The sequence below is a fragment of the Apteryx mantelli genome, chromosome 4 (assembly GCF_036417845.1).
Source record: "Apteryx mantelli isolate bAptMan1 chromosome 4, bAptMan1.hap1, whole genome shotgun sequence".
Lineage (NCBI taxonomy): Eukaryota > Metazoa > Chordata > Aves > Apterygiformes > Apterygidae > Apteryx > Apteryx mantelli.
Genome location: NC_089981.1, coordinates 74,418,270 through 74,443,430, shown reverse-complemented (window position 1 = coordinate 74,443,430; position 25,161 = coordinate 74,418,270). Strand labels below are relative to the sequence as shown.

Below are 25,161 nucleotides of genomic sequence, written 5' to 3'. Positions count from 1 at the left end.
ATTATTAAAGTTTACCTTTTTCTTCTTCTGAAGCACGTGATTAGGTAGCAGTTGGTGAAGTTGCTTACGTTTCACATGCCTTGCAGCAATCTTCATATCCATCTCAAACATCTTGCTGTTTATTGCTTGCCTATAAACTACACAATTAGGAGAACATTAAGACATCACTGAAGCACTTTGCAAAGTGCACTTACTAGTGCAGGAAGAAATGATTTGCACTTCAGAATATTTATCACTCTCAGGAACAAGCATAGTTTTTCCTCATTCTGGAGGAAAATAGTGAATTGTCTACTCTCCAAGCACTGATAGCACAACCACCACTATATTACTTGGAAACACTATTTCTTTTCCAAGAAAACTTCATGAAAACATGCAGTTTTCTCTCAACTATATTGTTAAAAGGTCTTAACAGTATCAGAGCTGAAGCTAGTTCCTCATTTCATCTTGAGTAGACTAGAGACAGAAGTAAGATTTCCTCATAAGAATTACAGTATTTACATAAAACAATTTCCTTCACTGTAGATTCAGTTTTTTTCTATGCAGCTCCTACACAAATGGGTTCTAATTCAGAAGTTGAATGTGCCAGCTAATATATTACAAATTATTCTGGCAACTTAGATATCATTAAGTCTCTACACAGAAGTGATTTAAGTTTTTTTTTTTTTTTTTTAATTATGTCTACTGTTTCTCTTCATCACTTCAGAACACTTGCTTCTAGTGAGTCAACATGGTTAGTGCTGGAAAAGAAACAGCACCGCAAGCTGACATTTTGAGTTTAAAGTAAAGCCATTTAAACATGAAAAGTTACTTGGTCGTCTTTTGCGCTGACTTGCTATACAACATCAAACAAAGCTGTGGCAGATGTATGAATAACAAAAGCGTTCTGCAGATCTTAAAAACAAAGAGATATCTCCCTTATTCACTGTTTATTCTGTAAACAGAGGGAGAAATCTCATCGAACAAATAGGAGGTGAAGAGGTTTTCGTCCCCTTTTTCCTCCTGCTAAAAAGCATGCTATTTCACTCTAATTTCATTCTTGAAAACACTTCAGCTAGTTCTGATAGAATCTTAGGATCTACTCCAAAGACAGAGCAAACACATTTTCTGCTCAAGCAGTCATACTGCAAAACTAAGCCAGTGAATGGAGGCGGGAAAAAAAAACAAAACAAACAGTACCCCCTAGAGCTTTAGAAAGTGTCTATAAATCTTGAAGTTTCAAGATAATATGTCATGAATAAACAAATGCTCAATTTCCAACTCTTCTTTTTACTAGAAAGCTGGATGAATGCAGCTTTCTTTAACCACTACAATTATGACAGAGCTCCCCCAGAACGTAATTATGTTAATCTGTTCAAGTTCTCAAGGTCCAGCACCATTGCACAGGTTAACTAACCACAAGTGAATGACTCAAACCAAAGCAACACAACACATTTGCTGAAAATACAATGTAATTTTAAGCTCTAGGAAGAGCAAAGTTAACATTAGGAATTTCTTATCAGAGCTGCAAAAAGTAATTGTCTATCACCCCTGTAGTTGTTCCAAGCATATCAGATCTCGTTTTCAGAATGAGTCTCTTAAAACAGTCACAAGGTATGAAAAAGAGAAATATTCAGGTCATTGATTTTAGAAAGTACAGTAACTAGCTACACAATGAATGTATGTATTGGTCATTAAAACTCCCTGAACAAAGCTAACTTTCTGGTATAAATTCACTTCTTAAGCAACTCTTAGTTTTTTCTAAAATGCAGATAGTCCCATTTTTATCACACAGGTCACCTGCATTCTAAATAGAACTGGGCAGGAGGAGAAGGAGAAAGAACTTAGTGAACTTCAGAAGATAATGTTTGAAAATTTCATATTTAAATTTTAATTCTTCTTTAGGCACCATATTCAGTATTTCTTTATCTCCATCAACACATTTGATATGCATACTTATTGAAGGGCTGAGATTTAATGTAGGAGTAGGAAAAAAGTAATAGGGAGAGGGTAAGAGCAGCAAGGGCTCAACTAACTGTATATATAGACACATTTTCAGAATAATTACTTCTGTCTGCAAGTCAACTACACATATAAAATGACCAGTCGGTAACTTAAGGTAGCAAGCCTAAGCTTGAAGGATTCTGCACTGGAGCCGGGCGGGGGGGCAGACAATTAAGCTACACTGGAAACAGAAGGCAGAAGCTGATTTAGGAATTCAGAAGATGCAGAAAAATCTGAGCCTTTTCCTATAATCCAACAGCAAGGAGGAGGAATAAAAGAGCTGCAGGATACTTGTGAAAACCTTAAGTATTTACTGCAGTTAATTTCAGATTCAAAAATTGAATCCTTAAGTTTTCAAGCTAGATATATAATTAACCAGTTATCTCTCACAGATGTAAGTGAGAAGGTCCACAAAAACAATCTCTGAACTGGAAAGTTCTATTGCACATTGGAAAGCATCTCTTCCCTAAAGTTTATGCAAAACTCAATGGCAATGGAAAAAATGCAGCAAGAAAATGACTGCTGGAGTTCTTAACTGACATTTTCTTCATCTGAGATCCTTCTCAAATTAGTCTTCATTAAAGCCTAAAGACTCAACTATTTCAATAATGAACATTTTTTGTTAAAAGCATGTGGAATCAGCATCATTAAGATATAAAAATCCCACCCTGTTTACAAGGCTTACAAGAACATAACCTTTGAACATCATGATCATTCAAATTAAGTCTTTTCATCTGTCAGTACAAATGAGAGGAAAAAAAAATCTTAATTCAAATAGTTACTTACTAAAATACACAACTAAAACCATATTACTATGTGATTAAAAACAATGAAAGAATAACTACTTTAATCTGAAATGACAAAAAAATAGAAATTGTTTGACACTTGGCTGCTTTGGAATTTTGTTTACAAATTAAACAGAAATCTTTATGTCATATACCTATATATCTATATATTAAGATTATTTTGGTGAAATGTTACTCCATTTAAAATTGCGTATATTTAGATAAATTTCTGATTTGAAGCTAGTATAAGTAAATCAGATTCAAAATTTTAAGTGAAAGTTGTAGCACGATTTTCATATAAAAATTTGTAGTCTGTCAAGTACATTATCAAAATCAATTTATAAACTGTTAAAAAACTGAAAAAAACTGTAATACATAGGTCCCCTTCTCCCCCCTCCCGTTCCCCAACGCGGCAGCCATACAGTTAAACCACTTGCTAATCCTCAAGCAAATTCTCAAAAATTAGGATGTGTGTAAGTTCACTTTCACCACGTTTAATGAAATGGGCTATTCCAGCTATCTCAGGAAAATATCCCCTTGAATGAAAAAAGGCAGCTATATGAGACAAAGCTCTTTCAAATCTTGGCACTGTTAAAAACAAACAAACAACCATATTCAGCATAACATATAAGAAATGTACAGTTTCCTCACTTTCAGACTCACTGAGTCTTAGAAATCTAGAGACAGGGTACATTAGGTAGTACCTGAACCTACTCCCTTAACTTCCTAAGCATGTAATACTTAAGCATTAACTATTGTTTTTAAAAAATATTGCAAATATTAATCCTTTCTTAGTCTTAGCCTCCAGCTGTTACCAATTCTTTGCTTCCAAATTTCTTATGCATATTCTAAATGATTTTGGCAAATCAAAAGGGAACAAATTGAGAGAGAAAGAGAGAAAAAAAAAACCAAAAAAACACAACACCCAAGGTTTTACTTTCACACCCAACAACACCAAGTACAAGCTACTGAATTAACTTACAAGTTAGTATGAAAACCCTTTACTGAATTAACTGTCATAGATTAAAAAGCATTTCATTCTAAATCTACTAGATACCTAACTTTTATCCACTAGATTTGAAATTTCACCAAATGTAAAAATAATTAGACTAAAACATATTGTCAAAAGGAGATTAGGCTAGGTTGATTGCATATAACAAAATTACCTATTTAATAACAAAGATCACACTATAATTTACCATTTAGAGTGAGATTTGAAAGACTTGTGTGTATTACTTCAATAATTTCCAGTTTGTTTTCATTAAAACTGTTTAACTTGAAGTGTCTAGAAGCATTAAAGGTCAGTAAAACTGTATTTCAAGTAAATAACACCCTAAACTCCTTCACCAAATCTTGCTAGTCTTTGTCCAGGTACAATTCTACTGCTCAGACAGAGACTAGATTATGAAACAGACAAGTGATATCATTCAAAAAATTTATTAATATCTAAACATCTAAAAACCAAAACTCACCTGTGTCTGTAAAAGACTGAATGTCGTAAGTAAGATCGACACTTAAGTTTTCAGAATTTTCAGTTTTCTTGAACACCAATCCAATCACCCACATTGTACGGTATTCTTCCCTGAAAAGTTTTATATAAGACAGTCATGTAATTCTGACCAAAGAACTGAATAATCTAGTAAGGTATTTGCTGCAATAGACAATAGTTTTACGTTTTAGTTCCACTAGCACTAGCTAGTGGGGAGCTAGGCATAGAAAAACAGAAGCCAAAGCTGACTTAATGGCATTCACTTTTTATTTGAAATACAGAAAAGTTATGAAACACTAACAAACTATTTCCAACAAACATAAAGAACTACAATTATCAGTTAGTGACTTCATTCATGTGTGCTTCTATGCAGATTCTCTCCCTTTTAGGAGTACAACTAGCCATTACAACTGAAAGGAAGTAGGTTTGTCAGGAGATGGATTTTCAACACCTGACCCTGAAATAAATCAGGATCTAATCCATCCATTGACAAAACAATTTTGATTTTTTCCACCTAAGCTTGTCTTCAACCTCCAAATTTTTTAGCTTTAAGTCTGACCGCAAATTGCAGTTTTCAGGTAAGAACAGCCTCCCCTTAAAAGCTCATCTTCACGCAACATACATGGAAAATGAACTATTATATTCTATCAAAGAGTCTAATGAAAAGATTCTATTACCATAGCAGCTCATGACATTTAACATTTAAAAATCTTTTCCCTCTAAGACTATTTCAGAACAAGCCAATTTATCAATCAATTAAAGAACAAATTTAGGCAGGCAGGTGAAGGTATCTACACTATTTACATTTGGAAAGTAACTTTTCATTAAAAACATTGCCAGCAACAGTCCTCTGAAACAAGTGCTAATCAAAATCCTTGATTATGCAAGCACAGCAACATGAACATGATTTTAACTTCCTCTTTACCCACTAAAATGGTGAAGATGTCCTGCCTGCGTTGTCCACTGTTACTTGGAACATATATGCAATTTATGCACTTAACTTTAAAAAAAGAAAAGAGCAGCATACAGTCACATCCACCTAGCTCATGTCTGGAACAGGCTGTGTGGAATGTGAACAAGGCTTTTTACATATTCCCAACAGAAATTCTTCCTCCTTCTTACACCTCATACAAAAACATGATTTCTCACAAGTTCATTAAAACATTCAATCCAGAAAATAAAGTCTCGAAGGGAGAGTTTTTAGGACACACACCTCCAAACAGTCTAGAAAACAGAGAGTCCAGAAACCATTAGCATATCAGACAATTTGAGGTGCCTGGTGTTCTCTCCACTGTTTCCAGATCCCCAGGAATTCTACCATTAGTCATTACCAAGTTTAAGTGATATGCCTCCCAACTACCATTATTTAATAATATTAAGTCTAGTTAAATCATTCAACACTGTGCCTGATGTTCTCAGTACTGCCTTGTAATAAAAATGTTACCATCAGATACTAGGTCCTCAAACAGCAGTAGTCCAGTACCAGTAGCTACCAAAGAGTTGGTATTATTGGCAAAACGTTATATTTTTGCTAACACTGTTCTAATTGCATATTATCTCATTAGAACTTTTCTGGCTTAGAAACATTTTTTACACAGAACAAAGTACTTTAGAACAGCTTAAAACTATACACCATTAGATACTGTCATTAAAAATTCATCTACTCAAAGTTTTATAAAAACTTTTATTTTATTGATTAATGAATTTGTATTTTAGCTAAGTCCTTCAACTACTACAAGAGAAAACAGTAATTTTGCTTACTTGTCAGGATTCTCCTTGGGTGCTGGGAATGACTGTGGATTCACATGAGCCAGTGTAATGAATTCATTCTTCTCCAAGTTTCCAACTAGAATACGAATTTTTGATTCCACCAAGCCCACCCTGCATAAATGTCATTTAACAGCAAGTTTTTGTTAATACGAAATAACAGAAGTATCTAACTTCATGTATCAAGGAGGATAAAATCCTCAGCATTCTGCTTATGCTAATACTTGAGAAAATGAACTAGCACACTATACAAGACAGATTAATTCAAATCAATAAACCAAGTGAACTCGTTAAAAAAAACTAATGCAAAGGAAGCTTAAGAATTCCCTGATTAACTCTTAACAGCCTGGTTTTACAAATAAAGTTCAATAGCAAGAGATCATGCATCAGTAAGAAGGAGAAAAAATCTCTTCCATCAACTCCTGACTAGCCAGTCAACAAAACACTCCCACCTATTTCTCCAATATTCTTCTGGCTTTAGGTGACGAACATTAAAAGGCGAAATTCCCAATACCTGACAATCTTAGAACTGCCTTAAAAAAAATGAGGAGGAGAGTGGAAACAGGGAAAAGAGGCTTTTTTTTTTTTTTTTTTGAGAAACAATGGTTCTAGAGATTGAAAACATACCTACTCAAACTGTCTTTCTTACCAAAAAAAGGTGCATAAGACTTAAGGAACTAAGAAGTTTAAAGTGAACATGATAGTGCTGTGAAGAACACAATGCAATCAACAGCTTTCTCTCCCCAGTTCTTCATTTTTACTGTTTTTCAGAAAAAGTATCTCTTCATCCACTTAATTTGGATACACTGAAGCTCCACTTTGTTTTGTTAAAGGGTATATTATACAGTCCCTTGCCTCCAGGTTGACAGGTTTTTTTGTCTGTTTTTAAATAGCAAGCATTATACTCACCATTCTAGTCGCTGTTTTTCTGTCGGTGCGCTTGCTAGAAGTACAATATAATGCCTTTGGAGATAAAGACAATATGCTATTCTATTTATGCTTCTAAAACTAGACATTCAAAGTTTAATATTAAAACTTCTCAATAACTTCTACATTGCAAACCACAGATTATTAGCTTAAGTACATACCCTATAATAAAATTAAGTAATTAAGTAGACAAAGGGGTTGTTAAACAGTCCCCAAGCACGTGACTAACAGACCTCAAGATGTTTCAGATGAGGGACACTAGCAACTACACTTTAATACTAGTGGGTGGGGGGGTAACAACAGCAGTTGAACAACAGTACAGAAATTTCAAAACCTAATGAGAACAGGGCTTTAGCTGCCTACTGCAGAGATTCATTGCAAGTAAAAAAAAACTGTTCACAAGCACCTGTACAGATGTCATTTCTCTTAGTCACAACATTATTTCTGAAGAGTTAGATGAGCGGTTAACATATATTCATTTACCAAAGTCAAAAATAATAGTATTAATTGTAGTTTACAAAAATTGAATACCCACATTTTAAAACAGTGTTTAGACGCTTGTCTGAAACTTCACAAGGAATATTTCCTCTGATGATAATCCTGAAGCTTTCAATTATATTCTAGGATAATTAGTGTATTATCCACTGCAAATAAATCCCAAACAAATGGTATACAAAATTGGAATGTTATTTTAAACAAAGGAGTCCAAGGATGGTGGAATGGGAGATGACTACAGGGATCAGTTTTGTTTTTTTTTTTTAAACTTGAGTTCATAATCTTGGAAAGAAACTTACTACATGCCTATAGCCAGGATTTTTCAGAAGTTTAGCTGGGAAGTCAATTTTAACATCATTTTAACATCTATAATAATAATAACTATGCCTAAAAATAATGGTTTATTTAGGTCTTTTCAGAATAGGATTTAATTAGTAAGACCGATAACACCAGGGATTAAACCTTAGTACATTGACTTCAGGGAAAGGAAAGCAAGGAGGCCTATGATAGTGAAATACTAAGATGCAAAAAGGGTCTTCTGATGCTACAGGCCTTCAAATTGTAACAGTAAATCAAAATCAACTGATCAAATTGGTAACTATACATTTCCACTTTTTTTTTTTTAATGTAGAAGTAGGGGGAAGAAAAGAATGTTTAAGTGCTATACTCATTTGAATTAAGTCAGCTAAAGTAAAGGAGCTAACAAGGAGCAGAAAGAAGATATCTGAAGAGACTTTTTATCCCCCTTCTAAATATGGCATATTATCCATTGATTTTTCTATTTTGACAGTATTAAATGCATAATAAAATGTTAAGTTTTTCCTATCATCTTATTTAAAATATGCTCCTTTTAGTTACTTGTAATACATGATCACTGAATTATTTATACTCCTAAAATCTCAGAAGTATTGCTTAGAAAAATGAGATAAAGCAGAAGTATAACAGATTTTTCCAGAATATTATATCTCTCTGGAAACACGCACATATTCTGCCAATTCAGTTGGAATTCAGCAACGATGCAAGAACCTTGAAAGAGAGAAAAAGGTCCTTTTCCTCAAACTCTAACTGTGCAAGAAGTCACTCATTTCTAACATCAACTTCTTCTAATGAGCACTAGATATGCAACTGTTAGCCATAAGATTCCTACATCATATGTACCACACACATGCAAAATGTGTTTCATTCAGTGGGAAAGGCAACTTAAGTTTGCTGTTGTTTTTAACCACGCATGAACTGAAACCAGACAAATCTGCAAGTATTTGGAGAAACTCATTTTCCAGTTACATGTCAAAAGCAGCTCTTTCAAACAAACACTACTAGAGAACAACTCCAAAGTCTAAGCCTCAACTAGTTGGTGAAGGATGCTTCAATGCTTTATTAATGCCTAGACAAAGTAAATAAGTCATATTTATGAATTTAATTGATTTTCCATTTTTGCTCAGGTACTGCTAGTTATGGCATATAAATTGAAAAAGAAAAGGAAAAAAGGTATGATGGCACTCCGCCACACACAAGAATTTACGAAACAGTGCTACGGGGGAATTAGTGACTGGAAGTCTATTGCATTTTCAGTAAGAGCATTAAATTGATGTTAAATTTAAGACACTTCTTTTTTAGGGTCCAAAACCCCACCACTAAGTTCTACAGAGACAAGATTTTTTACTGAGTCTTTAATTCCAATTTTATAGACAGAGAGTATGTCCAATTCAGTAGTATCCATTACTTTATCATAAAGACAGGGAAAACCTCCTATTGTTAAGGTTCTACTTCCTAACTGTGATTATCATTACTTTGAGATGCATGGTATCATTTTGAGGTATATAGCATTCTTTTTTAGAAACCCAGTGCTTCTTCCCTCCCACCTCACACTCCCTATCATCATTAAGTTTTTATGAAAAAAACTGAATGCAGCTATTTGGGAATTACCTTACGCTATTAACAACTGTACCTACAAAAACCCGAAGTATTTTTAAAGAGGGCATAAAGGAAGATATTACTCAAAACTGAGAACACCTGGACACATTTATTCCAGGTTTTCTTCATAAGGCTTTCCAGGCTTCCTACTTTAAGTTAACCACTGCTTTAGTTAAAGTCATATTCAGGCAACTGTTTAAAATACCTGGTAAAAGGTATGTTTAGATTCTATTTACATCTTTTCAGTAGGATATTTATCTTTACAAAAAAGAATCAATATGCTACAATTCATTTAATGGAATGTTTTTTTTTCTGATAACCACATTTCACTTGGTTTTAAAAAAGCTCTAGCCACTTCAGTCTTATGTAACACTGCATGCTGATGTTCTATCAGTCTGAAATTATTCTTGCCATTTTCTTGCAAAATGCTATACCCAGCAAGTGTATGAGCGTATGTCCTTTGTTGCCCATTTCCCCCCATCTGAAAATCTAAAACCACATGAAGTGCAGATGGCACATACTGCAACTTCCTAACTTCAAATAATTGTTGACATTTAAAAGGAAAAACACACCCACAGATTTCCCTCTTTCTAATCTGTTCCAGCCATGCAGGCATGCAGTAGCCTCCAGATTTCTTTAGTCACACATCTTTGAAGTCTGCTTATTTTAAACTGGGCTAACAAAGCAAAAGCATTTATGATCATCATGGATGTTTAGTGAAGTTAATTGCCATTAACACTGATACAGAATACTAAAGCAATGCATTCGGGGAGAAATGTTTTAAAAAAGGTAAATGTCTCAGAGCAAGGATTGGATTTTTTCTTATCTGGTAGAGCACTATACACTGCTTTGTATCTCAGCACAAACAAGTTCATGATACCTATAATTTAAACACCAGGGTGAATGGGGGAGAGGGAAGAAGACAGGGAAGAGAAAAACACCTAACTCTCAGATGGATATTTGACCACGAAGAGCCACATTTATTCCATACTGATGACTGCATATAATTATTTTATTATGTGGAAAGTTATTAACCAAACTTTTAAATTGACTTACTAAGGCGTAACAGATGAAATCTTGTTTATTTTAAATAATTAGCAGGCTCCATAATACCATTCTACAGTTGAAAAAAACAAAAGCAAAATGTACAAAACCTGGATATTCAATGCTGGCAAAAGAAGCTTTTATTGCTGTACTGATGAAACGGCTAAAGCTGGTACGCATAAAACTACATTAAAATGGAGATTATTTCAAATGACATTTAATGCTTCCTATTGTTTCTTTCAAAACTTGAAAGAAAATGTAGTAGGGAAGGTATTAGCAGCCTCTTGAGCAGAAACTGATTTGTCTGCAGCCCACTTTTAACTTCGGGGGGGGGGGGGGAATGAACAATTTTAAGGTGCCCTTTTAAGAGTTTTCAAATTTAATCTCCAAGGTACAACATAAAAGCCATCCAAATGTTTTAAAGCTTTTATCATGCAAAAGGTATAGAAACAAAACACAGACACATTATGAAGGTCAGCAGTCTTTTTTAATGGGGGAACTGTATATTTCAATCTTGTTTAGATTAGTACATAACCAACCAACCACCCAACACAGAAACAAGTGTAAAATATACTCGATCTTGATTCAAGAAAAATGGGTCTCCAAAATTTCAACTGAGGGCAAAGAAGATGTAGTCCATATTTTAATAATCCATATTTATTATAAAAATACAACTTTCAGCAAGTCAATATATACATTTAACAAGCTTCTGCCCCACAAGCATAATACTAGAAACCCTAAAATACGTAAGAAGTATGAACTTGAGAGCATTTACCTTAATGCAGAGACATTACAAAATTAAAGAAGCTAGGCGTAAAGTATTAATAAAGAGCCGAAAGCCTTAAGCTTTAATGAAAAAAATCTAGTAATAACTAGTACATCTGGCAGTTAGTCAACACAGCTGTAAAAAGTATGTTTTATTATCAGAGTGAACTGTTGACTATATTGACAGAAGAAAGCACACAGTTTCAAGTAGGTATTCATCTTAAATATTGACCTGCAGAGTTAGTTCTTTTAATATCTTGTTTCCTGGGAGGTAAGACCCATTTTTAGAATGCTTACTGACACCAATAAAAAACATTTCTGTTAGTCAAACCAGCTGACAGGCCTTCAATTATATTGGTAGCATACCAATTTAGAGTTAACTAGTGACATTCTAGATATCTAGTCACAGACTAACAGGTTTCTGAGTTACACACTGAAGACAAGTATCTGATGAACCTACTAATTTTCTAAGAGAAAGGACAAAAGTGCTCACTCCTTCTCTATATAAAAAAATCCTCACAACATTTTTCTGGAAGTCTAATGGACGTGAACGTAAATTCCTGTGCCACAGAGCATCGTTAGATATTTTAACTAATAAAACTTAAACATTCTGCCATGCCATAAAATACATACTTGTACTTTTGAAAGAAGTTTGGAGCTTCAAAAAGTTTGGACCACTCTGCCTTACTCAGCAAAATTTCATCTGTGATAGCAAGACCTAAATTATAAAAAAAAATTTAAACTTTTTTTTTTAAATACAGCTTATTATCCAGAGTAAAACAGCTTATGAACTAAGATTATTACACATTATTCTCCCCCTTCCTCAAAAGAGTTTATCAACAAGGTTTATATTCCATTCTTACCTTTTTTCTTAAAGTGGTCATTAGTTACTCAGATCATATTATTAATTATTAAAAAGAACTTCAATAAAATAATTTGTTTAGAAGCTTAAGTTAACTGATCAGATTGATGATTTAATAAAATTTTGCTCTGCAGTGCAGCACAACTCAATTTAACCTTTTAGGTACACCATAGAGTAAACCTGCTCAGTCCAAAGAAGGTAGAGATTTTTCTTACAGTACTTGAATCATCTCTGGTGTAAGGCATTGTATGACAGGGCAAGGAAATGAGACAATGAGCTACTACATTGTCTCTGAGAGCTTATAGTAGTTGCTCTCTGTATCAAGTCCTCTCCTTGCTTTGACAATGTCTTCTCACATCTATTGTAACTATTAAGTAGTTTACTTGAACGAGTCTGGAGCACTTATCTCTGAGCAAGCCGATTGTCATATATTAGGACTAGTACCTGGCATCAAATGGGACTATTACACTAGTCTTCCATGTGGCAAAACAGAATCTAAAGCCAGTAGAAGAAGACTAAAGAAAAAAAGATTTTCAGTTGTAGCTCTCATTTTCAGAGCACAAGGGATTCTAATAAGTTATCCTCAATTTATAGGAGTAAATGACAAACTTACAGCAGTCCTCTAGGGAATTTGGTACTTACAGCTAAAAGAAGCATAACAGATTGGCTAAGTTCTACCTGCTTTAGAAAGTATTCTCAAGTCAAAAAGTTACTTAACATCCTCCCACCTCCCCCCTCAAAACAAGGGTATCCACAATAGAACTACTTTAAATCCTTTTGAATACATTAATATAGAGAGCATAAGATAATACTTACCTTGTTTAAATTCCTCAACCATGACCATCCGTGTAGAAACGGACACATTGTAGGTAGAGTTCTGCTGTGGGTATGCTGGTGTAATTATAGGCATAAGATGGTACCTATCACTGGGATTTACCTATATATAACAACAGCCAATCAGTTTTCTTCAAGCACACACATGAGTTAATAAATTTGGATTTCTCCCTTTGCTAAAGTGAGTCTCAAGTTCTAATGACATCTTAGTTTGAAGATCAAGTAAATTTAGCATTATATCAAGCTCAAGATGCTGGTATCTCTGGATTTAGAAATACCAACTGAACAGGACAATTTCTCTCTTTAATAGAAATTAGCTTCTGAGCACATCAAAACAAGGATACCTTATCACCACATGAGCACCTTCAGAGAAATAGCTGTCTTGAGACCCTGTGAAACATGTTTTTGCTTTAGTCCTGTAACACAACTGAAAACGACGAGCCAGTCTAACATGAGAGGCTCTGGGAAACCTGAGGAAAGCAGCACTTGCATTAACATATCCTTTATTAAAACAGCATATGGGAAACAATGAGGGAACAGCACAGGGAAAAAGTTACATTTAAATAACATTAGGGTAATAATTTTGTCTTTCATAGGCCATAAGTGAAAGTTAAGGATGAAACCTTGTCCTTAACTTATCACATTTTGTTTAGCTACTACAGCACAAACAGTTCACATCATACACTGACTTCAAACTCTTATCCCAAGGATAACAGCGTGACTTAAGAATACTGTTTTCATCTTTGTCTCACATTATTTAAATGTAGATTTCCGTCAACCAGAAAAGCAGATTTGAAAAAAAACAAAGCTTGTGCAACTCAGTCTCTGGTGCTTGCATTCATCCCTCAAAAAAGATTAGCTGAGCACCAAGTACTAAAATCAACAAAACAGAGCCATTGACACTATGCCCTATTGAAACCTGAGGATATGAACCATGTGCCTGCTGGAGGCTGTTATTTTGTCTGCTTGAATGGCATTCACATCCAAGGAAGTGCTACAAAGACAGTGATGTCAATATTATAAATACTATACAAAACAACTTACAAATCAAGTTATGATCTTCTTTGGTCCAAGATGAAAAGATACATTACTATACAAACAACCATATAGAACTGAGCCATATTCAGTTGAGACTTTTGTATTGCAGCAAATTCAATACACTTACAAAATAACAGATTGCAAGTCAGACAGTAAGTGAACTGTTATAAAGAAGCAATTTTTCAAGAGTGTATTGCTTTAAGGCATATACCTAATTAATCTGAGTATCTATTAAGCTCACTTATTGCAAAAGTTGAAGTAAAAAGTACATTTTTCAGTAAGTGTGCTTTAAGTGGCCAGTTTACAGAATTAAGCTAAATTTGTTCCACACTCAGGGGAATTAGAGGTTACTATAAAGAAAACATAGTATCAAAATATTAAGTTTAATAAACCCAAGTTCACCTGGGAATCTTTAAGCAACTGAATTTATTGTACAGTGTCACTTATAGGGGAAAAAATAATACACTAACCCTTGGGTCCCATACAGGCAAATTAAGATTGCATTCTTCTGGCTGTTTCAATAGCACTGGATTTGGCCATTCCCTGTTTAAAAAGATTGTAGCACTGAATAAGACTATTGGATAAAACCATTTATGTTCAACAAACAATACTTTTTGAATGTGACCCTTCTTCACTCGGCACTTATGGTAAAGTATCATTTCCTCAAGACTAAGCTGCTCTAGCTGTAATCCTTCAAATAATCTGTAGTCCAGAACTGTAATACGGCTATAATTAACTTCTCAAAGGCAAAGTAAATTCAATGTTCTGATGTCTTGGAGTCGAAACTTTATCACCAGTGGTTTAGGCAACTAAAGCAAACTCCTATAGACTCCTGAATTACACACCTAACAAAGACAAATTCCTTTATGAAGATTAACATTGCATCTACCTTCATGCTAGCTGTCTCATGGTCAAACTACAGAAGCAACAGCCAGCATCATTACAAAGCACATGCACTAAATTAAATTTTTTTTCCAATGCAAATCATGAAAAGAAATCATGCTGAATGAAACAAATGAACAAAAAAAAGCAACACTTCCATTCTTCAAGATGCCTCCACTCCCATGAATGAAAGGTTATCTTCCTATAGAAGTATTTCTTATATAAAGTCAGTTCAATCTTTTGGTGTTTGTATGGTTCGCACAATTATGAATTTGTAGAAATCTCATACAAAACTGACAACAGTATAAGGAATACATTAAATGGCATTTGCAACCAACTTTCCTATAATAGCTTTGTTTTGTAAGATACTAATAAACACTTTGGCCCTCAAAGAAGGCTATAAAGTCAATCGATTTAAGACTCAGTGAAACTGCAGTAATTATCTTAATTGTAAGAAGGAAGATACTGTACTTGAAGAAAAGCAAAAACTTGGTGCAAAGATTCTAAAAACCTGTCAACACCTCATGAAGAATATAGGTGTCCAGAGACGATCTAAGGAAAATAGTATTCAGTGGTAATCTGCAAAGTACATTTTTCCAGTTCACTCCACATTTACCTGGAATGCTCCCACTGTTTCCAAAGTTATTCAAATAATCTGAGTGAAATAGCTCACGAGTATGAAACCACATTTAATCCAGAAACACTTTCCCCTCTCTCTTTCCACACTGAGAAAATAAAGAAAACAGACTTCTGCCTCTGGTCCTCCTGAACTGCATTTAAGCTATGTGCCTAAAACAGATGCTGACATACCTCCATTTCCAATCATCCAAGTATCTGAGTGCTAAATGACTAACTTTTTGGGCATATGCTCTTATTTAGCACTATATAAGGGGCTTATCTGAAACATAAGGTTGCATTTCAACAAGTATTTAAGAGCATTCTAATTAAAAACTGAGTATTGTTGTTTTGGATACTTCAAGAACCAAGCATGTTGAATGACTTTTATTGAAAAGCCCCAAGCTCTGGCACCAAGAGTAGACAATGTTCAACTACCAACTTAACCTGATAACAGCTGAAAAAATACCATAAAAACAGGACTAAAATTTAGTGTCTACAAAACAATTTTATTTTAGTGTAATCTAAATTAAAAAAAAACAACATACCATTTAGAAAATACCAAGAAAAATTTATGTACAAGAGTTGATGCTATTGCATTTGGATAAAGCTGGCAAGTTCTTGCTACTAGCATAGCCCAGGAAACACCACCAAGGAAACCTAGTATATTGGAATAGATGTTGTGGCCTGTGGATTGAGAAGGAAAAAGACAAAAGGAGAGAGTTATCAGTAACCATAAAGGTTAATGAAAGCTTCAAAAATTCTGGAATAAAACTGCTTACGTTTTGCCCACAGTTTGATAGCTCTCAGTGTTAACCTGAAGTTGTCAATGTTTGGTACTAGATGCAGAATTTCATCGGTTACCCGGCAACCTGCCAAAAGAAAGCATCTATTATCCTTACCACCTCAAGTTTTTCACTCCCTTGCCCTCCCCCCACCTTCAAAGCCATCAAACTTTTGATCAACATCTTGGAAACTCACTTTGTATTTTGATGACTGTTGTTTTGAATTTGAAAACATTTTCACGTTTTTGTTGTTGTCTTTGTGTCCCCTCCCCGCTAACCTGTTTTACAGAAGCACTCAGGAGGACAATTCACATATTTACAGCTATGACTTTACATTGCTACCCAGTTTTCTGTTATTAATAAACTACTGAGATACAGCACAAGCTGTTTTAGAAAAGGACAATTTCTAAATTCTACTGCTATGGAACTTGATGCAGTACATCACAGAACATGCAGCCAATTAAAGCTTATGAGCCTTCATGGACCTACAGAAAACCTGGAAGTCATAAATCAAAGCTTTGTTTTAATTTGTAAAAAGAATAGTCTAACAAGAACAGTCTTTAAATATATAAATTATATCATTATTTTGATGGGATATTGCAAGGCTTAAGAACAACATTATAGATGACAATGTTACCTGCTTGACAGATTTTTAATCAAGAATTGGGTTAATAAATGGTTGCAGATACTGCTATTTTCTTACAACCAGCTCTAAGACCAGGAATTCCTTTCAAAGAAGCTACACAAAAGTGAAAGGCAAATATGAATTCTAAAGACTGCACAAATATTAATTTCACAACAAAATGGAAGTTGCTGTGGTAGTCTTCCCCCCACTCTTATCAAATTTAGTTTATGCATGTCCAATATCACTTGAGATAATCAAAATTTCAGCTCATAACAGAAGCTAATGATATCTTGAGCTCCCCCTGAGTTGCATATACTCTGAAGCCCCTGCCCTCCCCCACATTGGTAACAAATTTTTAAAGTTTCAGTATTATAGAAAACAGTTATACAAGCTCACAAATATTAAAGAGCTGGCCTGAACCTGGCAGTGTTTTGATATCTCCAATTTATCACTGAAATAATCCCATAATTGTTTATACATATTAAAACATACACAAATGATAAAACATACGTACATCTTTAAAGCAGATAATGCTCCACACAAGTCCCACAGTCCCATTAGTTTCTAGAGGGCACTGAATCACCCAATTTACTGAATTCACCCAGTTAAAAGAAGAAACTTTATAAAAATTTGAGCAACAGGAAAAAAACCTCTCTCTCCAAAGTGATATATAAAGCTGGCTATAACTACAGTTCCAGATACCAAGTCACTATATTTTCAGTAAAGTCCACCACCAAACCCCTGTATCAAATGATCTAGGGTACTTATTGAAAGACTTGACAAAGAAGTTTATATGCAAAACTGTACATACATACCGTTAAGACTTCGTATGCATCTAATATCTAAATTTTTAAGCAGACTATCATCTCGGAGGTCTAAGTCCTCAGGAATAGTTTGCAGTGCTAATCTTGCGAACAAAATATCAATCTAAAAAAAAAAAAAAGTTGATTTTTCTTCTGTCAAGTTACTGTTCTATAACTGATTTTAATCAGGTTTACTAATTGTAAAACCAGTACTATTTCTAATACAGTTGGTCTCTTTTTAAGCAACATGCTCCGACTCCCTTCCCAGACATTAAAAGGAACACTTTCAGATGCTTCACCTATCTTATGATGCCTCTTCCAAGAGAATGAAATATATACTGGGTTATGATCAGCAAGGAACCACACCATATATAAAAACTATGTCCATTCTTATTAGTGTAATAAAAATTCTTTATGGACAAGCACCACTTCTAGGTTCAGGATGCAAAAGCCTACTATATTGTCAGAATAAGAGATGAATGCATAAGCTAGTTTAAATATTCTCAAAACAACCACTGAAATACAGAAAGAGTGGTAGAGACCTTTTCCATCTAACATTGTAAAGCACACATGCAACTAATTATCTCTATATATAAACAGTATGAAAACTCTAGATATTTAAATACAGAAAACAAATTTCTGAAAACCCAGCAATCTACTGAGCAAGTGTATAAAATTTTAAGTGGTGAAATAAAGCCCACTTTCTTTGCTGTTACTTCTGCAGTAACTCATCATCACAGCTTTTCTAAATCAAGAGCATCTAAGAGACTATCCAGTACAGAAGCAGAAGTTTACGCTGTTCCCTATGCAAAAAGGGCATACGCATACTGGGGAAGTCAGTTTGCTGTTACAGTCTGAGATCAGATATCAGTCAGTATGACGAGCATGTAAAGAGCAAATCAGCCTTTGGTCTGTTAGGCAACAAGCCACCTTCATCATATTAGGTTTTTAATCATCATAGACTGATACTGCTTCACCTACAAGATGAAATAGCTAGTGCTACTGCACCAAGAACAAAACCATCCTAGTGACATAACGTATACATATAAAAATGAAGCTAAAGATACTTTAAAATTAAGAATTTTTAGTAAATACTTAAAACATTGTACCCATCTCTTAAAATGATTGAAAGCAAACAAACTTATTTGGAGAAGTACTCTAAAGTATTCAGGGCACTGCAGATTTTAAAGTTTGTAACAGCTGTTCTTAACAAGAAGGTACACTAAAAGAAGAAGTTTCTAATTAAGCTGAAAATACTGCTTTCAGTGTAATTAAGTTCAAAATGAGCTTCAGCTTGAAATCCTATTCTGACCTCTAGAAAAACAAGCATCTCTAAAGATTTAAAGTTTACTGACAATAAAAGGATTTTTCAAATCAGCCCATCTTTGTCATTTTTTGAAAAAGCTCAGTCTTCTACAAAAAAACAAATTCAATTTTAAACAAGAACACAAAATCATATAGGAGAAACTGGTAGTGGAAGAAACTTCTAAGTTTAACTGACAGAATCACCACTAAGCTAAAGCCCTTTTCCTCTAATTAGTGTTTTCTTTATAGAATAACACATGGCACCTCTTGCCTGGATTAAGAAAACACTAAACCACACAAACACACTCTCCACCTTTTAGTACTTAAAAGCTGGGCATAGACACAATCATCAGAAACCATGATCTAACAACAGCTGCAAGTGTTGGGATAAGTCAGTGTTAGAGACTAGAATTCTTTCATGCTTTGTCAGCAGCATAGGTTAAGTCTCCAGTCCTAAACCTAAGCCACCAGGGCCCATGATAAATTACTATACTGGAACAAGATACTACTACTCCTATAGCAGAGAGTCTTTTTGTTTCCCTGTTTAGGCTTGAATTTTGAATTCCATTAAACAACAACAACAAAAAAACCTACATAAACACCGTGGCTTTAATGCAAATGAATTAAAAAGAAGGTATCTACAGCAAGTTTCAATATTTAGAATGAATACCTAAGCTCTGTAAACAATTAATAAATACTCCAGAATAACTGGAGTTCCTAATACCCAACTGTACATGGACAGTAATAAAGTGGCTGACACGTATGCAAATTCACAGGCTAGCTTACTATATAGTACCATCTCTCTCTAATTTGGAGCAAACACATCTTCCTGCTTAAGCAGCAATAAATATCAAAGAAAATACAAATAAGTAAAGCTAGAAAAGGGGGAGGAGAGAGGGGCAATCATCTCCTTGCTGAGACTCAAAACAAATGTTGCCAGTGCCCTCACTAAGGACTGTTACAATTGCAAGGCAGAGATGCAACTCAAACTGAGAGAGAAGAAACTGCAGTCTTGAGTAAAAACTACAGCTAAGTATGGCTACTGTGCAAACTATCACATGTCAGAAGATTAACCTGAAAATTCTTTCCCACTGTGAAGTAGTTTCCTTAAATCCACCAGCCAGTGGTTAACATAAACCAGGTAAGAATGATAACTGTGTGTGTGAAGAGCAAGTATGTTTTGTCTCGTCACCAAGAGAAGCTGACAGGTTGATTATAAAATGGTCTGAAAAAGAAGATTAACAGAGTATCTTTTGAAAGCAGCGTTCATATTTTCTTAACCACTAGTTTGAAAAAACTTTAAAAGTAAAAAACTCAAGTTAAGTGAGTTTATTTTGTATAATTTTGGAAATTGAAAAATCCTGATTAAATTCACTGCTGAACAGTAACTGTATGCAGACACCCACAGAACAAAGAACCTTGCAATTTTCCAAGGGAAATGTGCTAACAAAACAACTTTGGCATTCTTCTCTCCTTTCCTGCCTTCTCCATTAAGCAGCATGAACACATCCACTCCGGGAGAGCTTGACCACCAGGCAACAGATAAACTGGAGAGAAACTGACAGACCAGAACAGTGGCTTTGGTCAGACCTAAACAGAAGTCTGAAAAGGTCAGGATGAAGGGACTACCCAGCTTCCCTTCAGCAGCAGATTTTTGAGACCTGAACAAAGATCTGAACTTCCTGTAATACAAAGTTTTGAAGCAAATCTGAATTTAAGGTCTGGAGAGTTAGTCATTAACAGCCAAAAATGATTTAAGCCACATTAGTTTACTGACCTACCCTACAAAGTACCAATGTTCGCATTATTCAGGACTTCTGAATGTAATTTCTATTAAATGATAAATAATCACCACAAGTGGGTAACAGTGCCTAAAAAAGAACAAAAAAAATATTCTATGCACAACTTTAAGACTGAAACAAGTCTGTCTTGATATACTTGAAGTCTCACTTTAAATTACACAACTGCAGATAAATACAACTCGTCAAAAGGATGTAAATATGAACTTAGGATTGTGACTTATGTAATATTCACTAATGTAAACGCCATTAAAGTGACTGAGATCTTGAAAGCTTTGTTTCAACCATGTTCTACCAAAACAAAATAAAGAGATCTTTACCTCTATTCCATCAAAACAAAGTTTAATAACTGGGACAAAAGCTTCTTCAACAGCCTGGGGAAAAAAAGTTACATTTTATTTTCAGCATAGAGAATAACATTTACAAGCAATAGCTTAGCAGGTCTAAACAATCACAATGAAACACTGTTTGTGTTGATGCTTTCCTATTTTTTGAGCTCAGTTTTTTTTCCTCACCGATGTTTTTCTTCACCATTGAAGATTTATGCAGTAAGGACTTAATTTCTATGCTTTTATGTACTATGCGTTACAGCTGCCTAGATGTTAATTATAGCCCAAACTCATACTGACTAGCTCTGACAATATTACCTCAAGGTCCAACTCTCCTCCTCTGTCACTGTAGGACATCATCAGACATCTTTTACTCCCCATAGCATTTCTGAATACTCCGAGGCCAACCTGTGGGTATTCTAGAGGCCTCTTATTTCTATTGTTTCCACAGTGAGTATTTTTTTGGACAACTAACAAGGAGACAACTGTATGACGACTATGCACTCTGACTTCATCTAATCCAGCTGCAAGTCACCAGTTCCCAAAGTTCCAGCATCTTTCCTAAACACGCTCATTAATTGATGTTAAGCCTGTAACCTTTCTCAACTGAGCACCTGAACATGCCAAATCTGCAGAACACTGCTTTTGTAAGAGCAGAGAGCATTATGACAGCCTTATATACTTTCCCAGTAAGAAAATCTAGGAACTGCCAGAGGTTAAGAGTGTCTTCCAGTTCTTGAAAAGAGAAAACAATGCTCCCCTACACATTTAATCTTAGCCTACTGGTTGACAGGGTGGATCCTAAACAAGATACGAAGCTAGCAAGTCTCCCAAATTCACTCACTAAAGCAACTCATGTTGAAAGTCCAGGTTCCCCAAAGATGGAGGTAGACAAGTTTTCTTAGACTTAGCTGGCATGATTTAAAATGTTATAACACCCTGACCTAAAGGTTATTGGCATCACTGCAGATTCAATAGCGTGCATGTTCTAATCTACCTTTGTGCTACATCAACTACATAAGCTTGACTCATCACCAAAAAAGGTTATAGTAGGATTAGAAAACTGAAAATTACTTTATAAAAAGGTTCTGATGCATTCAACACAATTGCTTCAGTGCATGTAGCATCATGACCAGATGCTTGCACTACACTGTTACCAGCTAGGGAATACATAGAGCGAGAGAATGCTGCAGAGAGAGTCTATTTATTTTGTGACAAAACAGGACTAAACCAAACTAGAGTTTAACATTTGCCAGTAATAACCTTCATCTAAAAAGAAAGAAAAGAAGAGAAACTTTATTCCAAGCTAATGCTGAGTTTAAATTTCTCACTAGCTGACCTAGAAAGGCTTGTCATTCAGTTATAATGAAAACAGAATACTGTATACCAGCATCTCTTCCACTCTTAAGAGGGAAAATTTCATCTTTACATGTTAAACATCTTGTACAAGCATGCAATAATGAGACACTTGCAAAAAATAAAAAAGGTTACCTTCATTTTCAGATGCACAGTTGACAGCCAAAATAGAATGTTTTGTTAGTATCACAGTACTGGTTTATATAAGCATAAAATTATACAGTATTTTGTTATCCTACTGTTTTTAAAACCTTAATTAAAAACACACAAGTTATCTTGAAAAGGATCAGGACCAAACACTTGCATTTACATCTGTCTGCTGCTACAGACAGCGAGCCGAAATCTACCAGCGCTAATGCATACTTAAGAGATTATTCTGCCATCCAGATTTTGGAACTGGTGTTATCTAGTAAGCAGGAACAGAGAAGACTTAGAAGAATCTCAATTTATTTTCAAATATGGTGATAGGCCTTGCTCTAGGTTAACTGACAACTCGGTGCAAGCCTTAGCAGTAAAAGTTATTTTTGCCTATTTTAATGCATCATTTTTCCACTATGAATGTTTAAGCATCATTACTTCAGCTGTATCAGACAATTCGCATACCCTCAGATCTTTTACTTCTTCTTGTTGTTTCAGTTTTTCATAAAATGACGTGAAAAAATCACTTCTTTCAACATGTCTTGGTGCAACACACAGGGCATCGATATCAGCACCTAAAAGTGTTTATCAGCACAATTAGGTTATTCACACTTCACAGACATAAAATGCCAGCAATAGTCAGAAATGTTTTTGCAATCAAACAGAAAAAATTATTTGCTCTTCCTACAGTTATGTCCAATGAAAAGTCATTCCAAGCCAAACCAAATGAAAAATATTTTCATAGCCATTAAGCATACTGGACATATATATACACACATTCTTCCTTCAGCTGTTAAACATTTATAACAATTTTCAACAAAACCTGAGAAGCCAAGTATACACCTTTCTCTATTTAAAATTAATTTTCATTTGCTATCTATTTTGCAAACATAACATGACACAAACAGTTTTATTTAGAACGAAGGAAGAACAGAGATGTTTGACGTAAAAATCTAACAATACCTCAAAAATCAAAGCAAGATTTTGTTAGTTAAGCATGGCATTTACAGATATATCATTAGAGTTCTTATAATAAAAGTAAATTTTACCTTTTGTATGAACCCCTAATCTATACGATCCAAAGGTAAAAATTTTTCCTCCAACATTTTCTATTACAGACTGTGGAAGATTCTAAATGGAGCAAATAAAGCTGGTTATTTCACCTTAGCAAAGTATAATGAAACACACAACTTTTGAGAAAACGAAAACCAAAAACATTTTAGAAAATTGATATTAAGTTAGAAAAATTAACACCATTCTGAGTAGGAGTCTGCTCTTTGTATAAATATACTGTCTTTGATGAACAGCTTTAAGGTTTAAGGTTTTTAAGGTCACTGATATAAGTAGTATTTAAAGGAAAGAGAAGCATGTTTGCCACTTGGGAACTATTTGTAATATTACGGCTACATTACGCATTACTGCCTCAAATTTGGTATTTGTTCTAATGGTTCTACTATTCAGGAGCAACACTTTAGAGATACTATGGACATTAAACATTTTGCTCAGTACTCAGGCTTTTAAACTGACTGAGAAATTAATGATGGATTCCATTTTAAATCTACAGAAAAATACTATTTATCATATCAGTGTTTATTAAACGACTTTGAACCAAAGACACTTACAAGATACTATGCTCCTTTAGATAAAAGTTTGGTTTTCAGAGAGGTGCTTATTCTTTCATAGAATTGTTTAGGTATCTTTATTAGTGTAAGGTTACTAAAATTCCTACATTTTTATCTTTAAAGAACTCCTGAACCTACAGCAGTGCGGCCAAAGACAGTTACCCTTTTAAAACAGGATGCGATACATTACAGTTTGAAGCTCTATATTAACAGTCATTCAGTAAAAGATGTAATTAAACTGATAATCTGTTATTCCATGATATATACTGTAGGAACTTAAGTGGCTTCAGATCTTATACCAGGCAAGTTCCTCTTGCTATTTTACTTTCAAGAACCTACATGTATACAGCTTTCTTAAATAGCTTTGAAAAATGTATAAATGCCTATTTCACAAGAGAAGTATACAGAAGAAATATAAACTTGAACATACTCAAAGCAAAATACTTTTTGGGGGGTGGGGGGCTAAAAAAGCCACTTCCATCTTAACTTTTACAAGTTTGTATTCCTCTAGGAAAAGAAGAAAAAAGGGGGGGGGGAAGGAGGAAGAGACCTATATAACCTGGCTTGATTTCAATGAAAAAAAAATTTTTTTTTTTAATCCAATACGATACTATCATTATTACAGTCTAACAAAGCAACATTACAGGATAAGAACATCTAAAACTGAATATTCAAAGTGAAGAAAAAGACCCTATATATCTCAAAGCTGCAAGAAATACATTTTAAGATCTAGCACTGGTTCACATAGCCAAAGCAGGCATACTATTAACGCAGGATTATACATAAATATACTTACAAAAATGGTATTTCTACCTAGGGAGATGAGAGAAGTATTGAAAAATAAGTATTACAACTCCCACAAATTTTCCCAATATTTATTAGTTTAACCGCATAACAACTCTAAATGGACAATGTTGCCTGGAAATAAAAGAAGTCACATAACAGTTGCATTTGTTTTTCCAGTTTGAACAGATCTTCCCAAATCTAAGATGCATCATGTTT

The 25,161-nt window shown here is 34.4% G+C and overlaps 1 protein-coding gene across 4 annotated transcripts in view; it reads right to left on the bottom strand.

Annotated features, from left to right (window-relative positions):
* The window catches only part of PAPOLA (poly(A) polymerase alpha), a 50,686-nt gene that overhangs the window by 13,111 nt on the left and 12,414 nt on the right, over positions 1–25,161 (bottom strand). For all 4 annotated transcript variants that reach the window (XR_001292275.2, XM_013940731.2, XM_013940733.2 and 1 more), the window contains exons 4-16: positions 23,587–23,668; positions 23,003–23,112; positions 21,035–21,088; positions 17,623–17,734; positions 16,180–16,269; positions 15,946–16,084; positions 14,371–14,443; positions 12,845–12,965; positions 11,800–11,884; positions 6,931–6,984; positions 6,016–6,135; positions 4,238–4,347; positions 16–137 (exon numbers count right to left, since the gene is read on the bottom strand). Coding sequence is in view for 3 of the 4 variants with exons in the window: in XM_013940731.2 (XP_013796185.1) it covers positions 16–137; positions 4,238–4,347; positions 6,016–6,135; positions 6,931–6,984; positions 11,800–11,884; positions 12,845–12,965; positions 14,371–14,443; positions 15,946–16,084; positions 16,180–16,269; positions 17,623–17,734; positions 21,035–21,088; positions 23,003–23,112; positions 23,587–23,668 (1,272 nt within the window). In the remaining variant the exon portion in view is untranslated. The remainder of the gene's footprint in view (positions 1–15; positions 138–4,237; positions 4,348–6,015; positions 6,136–6,930; positions 6,985–11,799; positions 11,885–12,844; positions 12,966–14,370; positions 14,444–15,945; positions 16,085–16,179; positions 16,270–17,622; positions 17,735–21,034; positions 21,089–23,002; positions 23,113–23,586; positions 23,669–25,161) is intronic.